General features: G+C 41.7%; 1 protein-coding gene across 2 annotated transcripts in view; it reads right to left on the bottom strand.

The window, feature by feature from the left end:
- xpo7 (exportin 7) overlaps window positions 1-12,496 on the bottom strand; it is a 71,447-nt gene that overhangs the window by 34,083 nt on the left and 24,868 nt on the right. For both annotated transcript variants that reach the window (XM_061734566.1, XM_061734565.1), the window contains exons 2-4: window positions 4,617-4,763; window positions 3,626-3,719; window positions 1,924-2,090 (exon numbers count right to left, since the gene is read on the bottom strand). In XM_061734566.1, the coding sequence (XP_061590550.1) occupies window positions 1,924-2,090; window positions 3,626-3,719; window positions 4,617-4,763 (408 nt within the window). The remainder of the gene's footprint in view (window positions 1-1,923; window positions 2,091-3,625; window positions 3,720-4,616; window positions 4,764-12,496) is intronic.

Consider the following 12,496-nt stretch of genomic DNA (forward strand, 5'->3'; position numbering starts at 1 on the left):
ATTACGGTAATCTAATTGATCTCTTTTTTAATCTAACATAAAAAATGCTGAGAAAAGCCCTCAACTTGAGGTGTTTTCATTTAAATTCATTACATTATTGTGGAAGATCAAAAGATTGACATAACAAAAAAAGTGGCTTCATAAAGTCATTTATTTATTCTTTAACAGACTTGAACAGATGCAGTCCTAGCCATTTACATCTACTTGGCAAGAAGATTCGCCAGCCTCTCAGTTGCAGAGTTGTGCGTGCGCTGGGTGCTCTCCTCTAGTTTAGTTTGGTTGGCAACAAGAGCGTTGCTGTGGCTCGATACATTGCTAACATTTACTACATTTACATGCAGTCAAAATTCAAGTTATTGCTAATATTCCGGTTACTGAAACATTCGGAATATTCCGTTTCCATGCGTGAGCAAACAGGGCTATCCCTGTATACATGGTAATTAATCATTCGGGATATTTGGATCAAACCAGCGACGCACGGAGAACGTGATGATGCAATTCCCGTCATTTCCGCTTCTTCTTCCTGTATCCAAATTCAAAACAAATGCTGCTTAGCGCAGCTTTTCGCTCACCTTCTTGTAAATCTTCTATCCCGGTACTTTCTACCGTCTACAAATGCAGAAATGTTCATATCCTTCATTACATTGTTTGGCTAAAGGTTTTTCTCCCACTAGGGGAGTTTTTACCTGCCATTGTTTATGTAATAATTGCTCGGGGGTTCATGTTCTGGGTCTCTGGAAAGCGTCTAGAGACAATATCTGTTGTAATAGACACTATATAAATAAAATTGAATTGAATTGAATTGAATTACATTTATGAAGTGATTAGTTTCCTCCTGGTCTTGTGTTTCTCCGTGTTTATAAGAACTTCCTGGACTCAGAAGACCAGGATTCCTTGTGAACAGAGTATGCGCAGAAAAGAAATTCATGTTCCGTTTGATGGGGATATTCCCTTTAGCGCTTACATGACCAAATATTCGGGTTTTAAAAGGAGTAACCCAGGGCTCATATTGGGGGTTATTGGTGTTTACATGGCCGTGCAAATTCGGGTTATTGCTAATATTCGGGTTTTAAAAGGGTTATTGACTGCATGGAAACGCAGTCATTGGTGCCGTCGGGGCGCTAATTTGACACCCCTAGGTCTACAATCCTCAAGTCATTCAAGTATCATTAAATATTTATTCAGGGATCTTTCACCAAAATCTTGAGCTGAGAATCTAAAGAAATAACCTTAAATTTAATTTTCAAATGTCTAACTGCCAGTCTCCTGCACAAATAAATGCACCAAACAAATACATATATAATATATAATATAATGTAAATGTACACGTCAAAACAGAATTTACTGTTGAGACGGGAATCTCTCTCCAACTTGCCATGGATCCTATAATACACAGAATGTAAATCAATTTAAAATAGTACTTTTAGTGTTTGCTGCACGTGGGTCAAGAGTTCTTTTGATACCATCTATCCGTTTGGCAACGGCGTAGGATTGTTACAGGACTCATTTCTAGTTTGCAGAGTCACTGTGCCGAGTCATTGTGCTTAACAGACACGGCTGCAGTCGTCCCTCCCCCATCCTGGTCGCCATAGCAACCAGTGAGCATGCAGCCCCTCCCTTCTCTGTTTAAAACACTCTCATGGCAGTCTCTGTATCTAATGTATAATTTATGAGACAAATTAAAATAGTAAGTTAACTGGCTCCCACCTTAAATTTCTTCGGTAATGTTTACACCCCTCTTCTGTTGCACATTTCCTCTTACGTCACCAGTCAGTGTAAACTTTCTAAATTCACAAATATTTCTTAGCATGTCAAAGCTTTTCCTGTTCAAGGACTTTTTAAACTTTTTAAAAGGATAACACGGGAGAGACCAAGTTGGTGGCGTTTCATTTAGAGTTTGTTTTAGTGGCTGCATCTTCTCACCTGTAGGAAGCGTGTCACATCAGCGATGACGTTCCTGAAGACGTAGTCATCTTTTTGACTGTCGAACCAGCCCAGTTTGGTGATCCTGGCATACAGCTGGATCAACGCCTGGGTCACAAACGCTGCTAACTTTGGCCTCGTCGCCAGATAATTCAACACATAGTTCCCTGTTCAAGAGAGAAAATCGCTGAATTAGAAACTTCGGCATCATGAAAAGTATTTTACTCAATCAAAACCTCCCACAGACAAAAGATTTTGTGCTTTGCAGAATTTGTACCTACAAAAACACTGAATAAAGAAAAACTGAGTTGTGGAGAGAACCATTTCAGTGACATCGAAGGAGACTAAGAGACTTAGGCTTGTGGCAATGAAACTGTTACAGTTCTCCAGCAGACCTGGGCCACTTTCCTCTTCCTGATTAAAATGTCTGCTTATGCCCTCGTCACATGGGACTAGTATCATCCGGAGACCTGCGGTAATAATTACAGAGGACATTTGTGATAATTATCAAGTTGGAATTCTCAACAGAGATCGTGGGATCATTGCAATTCTGTGTGAATGCAAAAAATAAACACTATTATTAGACATTTAGGACCAATTAAAGACTGAAACGTTTGGCGCAGAGTACTAAATATAAGATCTTTAAGCTCCAACCCCTTTATTAGTCAGATCTAATTACCGAGACACTGAGTGATAGTTTGTTCATCAGAAATGTGGCTACAGGAGGAAGAGTATGTTAGTTTGAATGAACGGTTATTTTAATTTCCATATTCCCCAAAGCACGGGGCGAGGCAGAGGAGTAGTAGCGATCTATAACTCCAGTCTTCAAATAAAATCTACGCCTAAATGCAATTATAATACGTTTGAAAGCCTCACGCTTAGTCTAAAACTCCCGAGCTGGAAATCAGAGAAGCCAGTTTTGTTAGTGGTAGTGTACCGGCCCCCTGCTGGTGCTTATCTAGAGTTTCTGTCTCAATTTTCAGATTTCCTATCTGGTTTATTGATCAGTACAGACAAAGTCATCATAGTGGGTGATTTTAACATTCATATTGATATTGACAGCGATAATCTTAAATTAGCTTTCAATTCTCTTTTAGAATTGCGGTGTGTCTTGCAAAAAAGCAAAAGTAAACAAACCGACGCACTGTTTTAAGAATCCCCTCGTCCTCGCCTACAGTGTAGTAACTGATCATTTTATTAGTGTTGCCTATAAACTCCCTCCTATCCGCCCACAATGTAATAACGTTTGAATTTAACATTGGCGATGATAAAGCGCATAATAAAAAGGTATTCTTTTAGCAGATCTTCATTCAATAACGCTGTAGCTAAATTTAAGAAGGCCATCGCTTCTCATGTTCTACAGAACAAAGTGAAGCAGTTGAGGCCAGTGACTTGGGTTTTACCTCTGCGGATGTTGATATCCTCGTCAGTAACACTGGAGATTTGCTGCATTCAGCTTTAAATTCAGTTGCTCCTTTGAGAAAGAGTGGCTCTAACCATAGCACCTTAACTCCCTGGTATAATTCACATATCCACAAACAAAAAGTGCGTAAAATGGAAAGGAGGTGGTAGTAAATATATATATATGCCTATATATATATATGCTTTGACATTGTAAAAAGTCCCAGGAGATAAAAGTACCAGAAATGTCTGAATGACGGCAGCTTTGTTTTTTCGCTAAACCCAAAAGACAGATACTCACGGATGTCGATGCGCTGTTCAAGGGGTAGAGGGTTAGTTGTCCGAGACACTAGTTTAGATAAACATGTGGCAGCGAGTAGCTGGGAATACGAAGACTGTGACAAAAACAAAAATCAACATGTTAGTGGAAGTATTTTATTACCAGATAAATCATTTTACTGTTTCATTTTCAGCAGTTAAAATGAAATCCACTTATCTCTAGTTAAAATTAATGTAACCAAGAGGTCTAAACACAGAGATTACATAATTTACTGCTAAACAACTCCAACTACTGGTGTGCTTTGGAGTTTGTGTTCCTCATAACAAGTGTTTGAGAGAAGTTCTTCTTAACTTCTCTAAACCAATCTTAAAATCTAGAATCTGTAATGACGTTTATGTCAGAAACCTAACCCTAGACACTGCCGAAAGTCACTCAGAAAACCCTTTTGATTTAGAAAACAAATTACATCTATGGTAACGTGATGTTTATAACTGAATTAAACTTGTTGATTTCCCTTAAGTTAGCACAAATTATCAACTCTATCGTAATTATGGAAACAGTCTAAGATTTCCTGAAGAGCTATCTCCAGGTTTTCCTGTTCCTTGCTTGGGTTTTCTTCCTTAGAGTTTAGTTCACCTTTGCAACAGTGATGTGGAACCGATCCGACAGCGCCACTTATTGACCACAGACTGTTTTATTCACCCCAGTTACCTCCAATCTGATGAAGGTTTTCTATGAATAAACATTTAAGAAACTTATTTTGAAATTTACTTGACAGTTAGGACAGGAAAACAATCTTAAGTGATCTATTGATCAGCTTCATCTCAACTACTTCTCCTCTATTCTCTCCTTAATCACAGCTGTCTCACATTAAGGCTTCATTTTACTCGTGAAGAAAAACACGAGGTGAAACATAGCCCATTAACACACTGACAGCAGGAGAATTTCTACATCAGGGCGTAATGATGTTGTGTATTATGACTTTAGCAGTTGTAATCAGAGTAACACTCACGCTGCCTCTCTCCAGCAGCAGCTGACATTTGCTGAGACAGTCGGGGCTGTTGGTGAACTCCACCAGAGCTTTCTCTGCCTGGAGTCGGACGGCGGTGTCGGTAGTCTCGTACAGCTGCTTACATAGGATCTCCAGCTGGGCAAGGCCCTAGATAAAGCCAGAAACAACAGAGACACAGGCTTATCAGCATCCAGCAGGAACGTGATGCACTTTCAATCTGGAAAGCCAACATGAAGAAGCACCATCACATCACACCCCGCTTCAGCGTAGCAGTAGCACAACTTCAGGGGAAAGGATGACCAAAAAAGTAAAAAACAACCCAAATAAGAAAGTTGGAATGATGTGGATGATGTATACAAGAAATAATAATGATTTTTTTTTTTTGCATTTACGTTTTATTTTCTGCGGACAGTGTGAATGAACCCAAGATCATGTTAGTTTTTCTCATCACAACTAATTTCATTTGTTGATTTACTTTATTTGTGCATTTTAAAGCCTGCTCCTCCTTTTATATATGGCAGTAAGTAAGTGATTAGGTGATTGTATAAAAGCAGTTTCATATTCAAGTGCTCAATGTTTACACAAGACCATAACTTCTTCCAGGACAGATTCAGATATGATCACTCAGGATGCATTTAAAGCTGCTCAGGGACAACAAAAAGTTGTGGTAAATCATCTTCAAAAACGTCCATTTGAATGTTTAGAAGAGCTTCACAATATTCTGAAAAATTACTGCCAAAACACTGTCAACAGTGCAAAAACAAAATATATTGCAATAAATGGTACTCTATTTCTAACTGTCCTGCATTCACCCTCTGAATGTCAATACCGTTTGTCCAATCAGATGTGCACTCACTGCCTTCATCTATTTTTCCTTATTTCCCCCAAAACAAGAGAAAAGACTGAACTTCTGTGCATCTATGATGGTTTATTGCCAAAACGGCAGTTGCTCACAGATGCTTTACAAACAAAAAAGGACAACAGAACTTTTGTGTTTTTAGCTCAGTGGGCCCTCTACAGGCCTGGAGGTGAAGCCATTTCAACTACATTGTTCTAGATTCCCACTGTTCTAGACTTCCACTCTTCTATCATGACTGAGTCACCTCAACTATGATGTTTGTTTTCTTTTTTTGACGTAGTGCTGTAAACTGCTGAGAACATGTTGCAATAGACCCCTGGGACGGGACTCTAAAGCCGGGCATACACTGTGCGATTATCGGCTCTTTTGAGCCGATTTTACAGTCGTGCGACTATTTTTTGGATCGGGACGGATTTCGACCCAATCGTTGCTCGTGAAGTATACGTGGGGTAACAACGAGAAATTAACACCTCACGACGAGCTCCCGATCACGAATCGTGAGGTCGCAAGAAAATCAAGCGTGTTTGAAATCCTGGTCGCTCCTCGTGAAGGAATCGCACAGTTGAAGCAGCTACGACCCGATTTGCCTCATCCTTTCACAGAGAGCATGCACAATCTCTGATGCCGGGTTAAAGACTATTATTTTTAGTTTAACTGTTGCAAATTCACATTACAAATCATGTTTTAATAGCAGAAAAAAAGACTGCATTTCCACGTACAGTGCGGGTCGCCGCGTGCCCTACGCCGCAGGCTCTGCGTTGGTGTAACGCGGAACCATAAATCAGCCTTTAGTGTGCGCTCTGTGCTGTTCTGAACACTTCCCTTCGCCGAGACACAACTTTTGCGGTATGCGTTCATTGTTGTGTCTAAAAATGATGCGCAGTGCCCATCCAAGCAGAAACAGTACAGATATTTGGGGATTTTTTTTATATATATATATATAAAAAAATAAAGGATCCCCATAACCTTTGATTGGGTGGGCAGGACGCACGTTTGGGTGGGCACAGCCCACCCCTGCCCCAAAACCGGCCTCGAGTTCCAGTACAGAGAGGTCCGACGTGAGGATTATGATCATATAGTGTGAGCAGACGGGTCGCATCCGAGCATCGGGTCGTACAGTGTGAGACCATAAATCGTGGGCTGTGAACTTTTGAACTCCGCGATCTAGTCGTGCAGTGTGACATGGGGCAGTCTCAAACGATTTAAAATATCGCACAGTGTATGCCCAGCTTTAGGGTGCTTTCACCTCTGTCCCGTTTGGAGCAGTTGTTCCGGAACAGGGAACGTTTCCCCCTAAAGATCGGATAGTTTGGTATATGTGAACACAGCAATCGCGCTCTGAAACGGCACAAAACAAGCGAGCCGAGATCTCCTCGGAGAGGTGGTCTCGGCCCGATTCCATTCCAGACCTGAAACGGTTCATTTTTTTTTATTTGTAGTGAGAACATAATCCACACAGCAACCGATACATCTCCATTCATATGTATGTGCGACCGCGGCGCAAGGAGAGGAGTCGGTGCAGCCTCCACCAGCTTCTCTCCTATTGGACGTGCCGAGATGTCGTCCCAGCGCGGCACGGTGAAATTAAACAATGTTCAATTCGGGCAGGGTTTGTGCAGCGCAAACGCTGCGGCCTCTCGCCCGCCGCTGAGCTCCGCTCTGACCAGAGTGCACATAAATGAATGGGTAAAGCCTGATTTATGGTTCCGCGTTAAATCGACGTTGGTGTAACGCGGAACCATAAATCAGCCTAAAGCGGACGGCTGCGGTCTGCGCTGCGCTGAAACGGGGGTGTTGTTCATCCCGGGGTGCGGAAGAGGAAACTCCTTCCGCGTTCATTTGACCAATCAGAGAGCAGCTGGTTCGCGCATGGCATTTGTTAACAGCTTTGAAATGGTACAGACGTTTGCCTTGTGAACACAAACTCCACAAACGGAACAACTGTATCGATTTAGCTCCTGAATCGGAACAAAACAAACGGGCCACAGGTGTGAAAGCACCCTAAGGTGACTCTGGATGATTTTTGTCAACGGTACGTACAAGAGACCAGGAGACATACATGACATCCTGAAAGTAATTCGAAATTCTTTCTGTTGAAATTAAAACTGATATTTCAACTCGCTGCTTTATATGAAAACATGTTGTTGTATTACACGTAGCACTTTTATTTGAATTGTTCAGTGTCTAAATAAATAGGTTAAAGTAAATGTAAGAATCACTGCATTAAGTGTTTTATTTGCAGTTGTCATCTGAGGTTTTTCTAATTCAGGGCTGTCGCTTCATTCTGCACAACCTTTGCTGGAAAGCGCACAGGGTTTGAATGATTAGTCTACAATAAAATGTGTAGGCTAACGCAGACCAAGATAAGCATGCATGTCAACTTTCAGTGTGCTTCGAGACAAGGACAGAACATTAACGATATCAGATTCCATTAATGTGGCACGGAGAACGCTGAGTCACCACAGTCAACAAGATGCCAGTCACTGGCAAACTCAAAATGGTGAAGTGGTGATGTGTGGACATTAGACACCACCACCGGTGCAGGCGGTGGAGGTCCGATTCCCTTACTGTGTCTAAACAGCCGTGTGTTTGCTGCTCACACCTGCGAGTGCAGCGGAGCAGGTGTGGATGCTGCGGCTTCATCCCCATGTAGTCACGCTGCAGAACTCAGATAAGAGCCGAAGGCCAAACCCTTTCTGCACATGTGCCATCTGCTGCTCTAGATGAGCGCCAACTCTCTTTGAATGACACTGATAACGGTTTGCATGAATTAATATTAGGGGGCAACAGCAAGCATCATCATCCGGAGTTGTTAGAAAAGGGACGGTTCAGCAAACGGACCACACGTGAAGTCTCGTGGGTGAACTTGACTCCTCTGGACAACCTGAACCAGGCACAGACAGATGTTCAGCAACAACAGTAAAACAGACAGTTTTAAAAGTTACCGCTGCACTTCTCTGAAGCTGCAGTTAAAAATTTGGACATGCCTGTTTCACCGAGTTGGTGACTGAGAAACACTTGATGGCCGTTTCTTGAATTTCAGTGCAGCTTTTTGTGATAATTTAATTAAACTTAATTACAGAGTGGAAACATTCAATTTGTAATTTAGTGTAAAGTCCTCGAAGAAACACCAAAAATGTTTTCCGTAACGTAGAAATGTGAAATCTAAAACAGCAATAGTAGAAACATTTTTTGTTTACAATAATGTAGGTTATTTTCATTTCTTCGTTTCTTCAATAACTTAAATAGTAACAAGTGCTTGAAAAATTTACTTAGAACATCTTGATGACAGGAAAACATACTGAATATAAAACGGCAAAGAAAGTTATTTGTAAAAACAGTATATACCGAATTAAAAAAAGTGGATCAAAGCATCTCCAACAAGAACCAACATATCTGAGATAAGCTTAACCAATATGTTAAAACAAAAACAAAACACCATCCTGCTGTGCATGCACAACATTCTGAAGCTGGGGAATGCTAACAGGCTTGAAACAGACAAATCCCCTCTCTTTGTCCGTAGGGACCAACGGTCCAAATACCAACACTCCAACATCCAAGTTGAAGGAAAAGCGAAATTGCAGTTCCCCTACTGACCACTGGGAACTCCGACAGTACATACATGTTTAAATGTCTGACTTTACAGCAGAAATAAACACATTTACAGTCTGGTACAATAAAACGGTTTCAGTCTCCGTACTAAGATTTCACATCCATCACAACGGTATTGTGGGGAAATTTGTGTATACCCCATCAGGAAAAATTACATAAAAACAAAGACTAGCACAGCCAATGGTAGCCGTCATACCTTTTGCTACTGGTCCTTAGGGCTGTATTGACTTCCGAGCTGTGAATAAAAATCTAAAAGATTAAAATAATTTATATTTTAAAGTCACTAAACAAGTGACAAATGTCACTAAGGGAACACTGTTTGGTGTGGGTTGGTCTTGAAGGATCCAAGCACGGCGCTTAGCTCAAAGCTAAGTTTGTGCTGGTTAACTATTAAGCCTGAATTAATTATTTCAAATCGACGCCGTGCACACTCCGTCACTGTGACGCCTTCGTGAACCTTCGGGCTTCTCCGCCACTCCATTTCGCCGCGGTGCATTACCCCCCGCGACCGCTAATTCGCGATCCTTTCCTGAATGGTTTATCAGACTTTTCCAGTCACAGTGAATCAAAGAGATAAGGACAACTATTGTGCAAAAAAAAAAAAAAAAAATCACACATACACGAAGAAAAGAGCGCTGAAAGTTCACGACTGCTTCAAACCGGAAACCGGAAATGCGTTGCTACCAAGCAAACCAATCACAGCCCTCTCCGTCTGCGTCGCCTCGACGCGTAGTTACAATTTTTGGGAGGTTCGCGTCAGTGACGGCATCAGGGACGTCGTCAGTGACGGCGTCAGTGACGGCGTGGGCTACGGCGTGGGCTACGGCGTGGGCTACGGCGTGGGCTACGGCGTGGGCTACGGCGTGGGCTACGGCGTGGGCTACGGCGTGGGCTACGGCGTAGGGTACGGGTCGACGCAGACCACACGCCGTAGGCACGGTGTCGTTTTGACGCACAACCATAACTCAGCCTTAACAGTCAGCTAAATGAAACCAAAATGACCCTTATAACAGGAGCTCACACTATAAATCTTCATCAGCAGCTCTGCACATCCTCGGCCTTGTGTCACAGCAAATCAACTGGGAACTAAACTCTTTTAGCCCACAACACCCGTAGCAGCAGTCCAAGCCACCGCAGGGGCCAGTGGAGCTCCACTAGGCCTGGTCTCAGCTCCGCTAGTACTCGGTTTGGATCTCACTTTGATAGCGAAATTGGAAATAAGGATGGTTCGATAGATTTAATCAGAAGGAATTTAAAGTAATATTAATTAGTATCATAACTTAACTTAAGCTAAGCCAGCCAAGTTGAATAATCGAATGTGATTGACATACAGTGGGCGTGTTCCAGTCAGCTTTCAGACCTGTTCATTCTGCACATTTGCAAAATTGCACACAGCAGTACGAGGAAAAGAGAGCTTTAAAACCACTCTCTTATGTGATGTCAAAGGGGAGTTTGTCCATTTCTTATACAGTCTGTGGTATCCACATTAACACTTAACCAGAATGAGTCTCGTCAGAGGCTTGAAACAGCTTTTTACTTTAACGTAGCTCAGTTGCCTTCTGTGCCAACATTAATTGCCATTTTGATGCAAGCAACAAATACAAACTAATTTCAACAATAAAACCGCATCAAAGACTGAGAGTCTGAAAATAGGGATCAACAATAACAATTTGACAGATAAATTATTTTTCCATATGTGAAGAAAATATTTGATTTTAAATCAAACCTATCAATAAATTTAACTAATACAGTTCATGTCATGCCCAAAGTCATCTGCTGAGCAGCATCTTTTTGTCAGATCTACTAAAATATTAGCTTGCCATCACTTGGCCTTTTTACATCGTCGAATATCCTGCGTTTAAGCGCAGATATAGCATGTCGCGTGCCCTTTTTACATTGACCAATGGGAGTGTCGTTTAAAGTTTAATTTTTTTTTTAATTATTTTATAAAATAAGTACACAACTGATGAAAGTAACAGCAGCAGCAGGACGTCACAGATTGGATCTGTATTTGCAAGATGACTAACTGGGGAGAGGAGGACGCCATAAACCGGCGTATGTATGTAACCACAAAGGATGGTACATTATTTGAACAACTGGCTACAAAAATGACAAAGCTAGGCTTTGCAAAAATCATCATCCTAATGTTCATCCATCCTCGTTTTGAAAATTACAGCTGTCTGATGCTTTATAAATCATGCTGATGTAGGGATAATACGCCATTCTACACATCCACAAAGGTTAAATGATGTTTTCGTGGATAATGCCTCCCGGCTCAACTTCCCTCCCCTCAACTCACCTTCAGGCCCGAGGCGACAAATAACACGCCTTGCGTTTGTATTCCCTGATGCGTGTTGAACGCGCGTTCATCATCCAGTGATATTAGCGGGATTCCATCTAAAAATGCCTACCTGTTCTCAGATTTATTTTTATTCTTCTCTCTTCATAAACTGCAGTATATATGAATATTACAATAAATGGTTATCTGTATCGATATCAGCCATGCAAAAGCAGTTAATTAGCAGTCAACAGTTTTGGCTTAAATTGGTGGTTTCATGCAAAACTAGCAGAGCACACAGTCCTGCAGCCTCTGCTATCCCTCGATCTTGATAAAACTGATGTATGCAGTTTCTTATCTTTTTAAGGCAAAGAGGGAATCAGGGTGTCAGACCACTTTAACAGTCAGCAGGTTGGACTTCGCACCCAACATCAGATGGCTTCATCCATCATTTGAGCCATTTCCAGGTTCTGAAAAGGGAGGATGTTTCTTGAGTTACATGAATATAAAATGCAGGACCTCTCACTGGACAGAAATGAATCAGCAGCTTGCAACTCTGCTGATGAAAACCTGTCCGGGATGGTTTACAAGCTTCCTACATGGAAGGTTTAGGAGTATGAATCCAAAGAACAAAGCTGGACTGAGGGAAACAGAACTCTGCAGCAGTTACTCATGTACAACTCTTATTTGGGCATTCTTATGTCCTGATGTTCTGGTCCAAAAGCAGTGTGTACCAGCCAGCCAAAGGAGGGCTCTGGGACTCTGATCCTAAATCAAATCCCTCCTAGGGGCCAGTACCTGACAACAGGCAGATGTGTTTTGGATTCTAGTTTTAATTTAAGTTTTTAAGTCATGTAAACACAGGTTTTGGGGTGATATATCAGGCAGGACCCCGTTGTCATACTCACATACTTACAGACTCACTTATTCCATGCAACGATGCGTTGATTCACTCATCAATCACAGTTAATATGAAAGACTTTAGTGATGAAGCAAATCTGTGACGTTCTGGTTACCGTATTTTCACGACCATACGGCGCACCGTGTGAAAAGGCGCACCCTCAGTTTTGTGTGTAATTTTTGGTTTCAAAACACAAATACGGCGCACCGACCCAAAAGGCGCCCGGCACA

This window comes from Cololabis saira, chromosome 11 (genome assembly GCF_033807715.1).
Source record: "Cololabis saira isolate AMF1-May2022 chromosome 11, fColSai1.1, whole genome shotgun sequence".
NCBI classification, from domain to species: domain Eukaryota; kingdom Metazoa; phylum Chordata; class Actinopteri; order Beloniformes; family Belonidae; genus Cololabis; species Cololabis saira.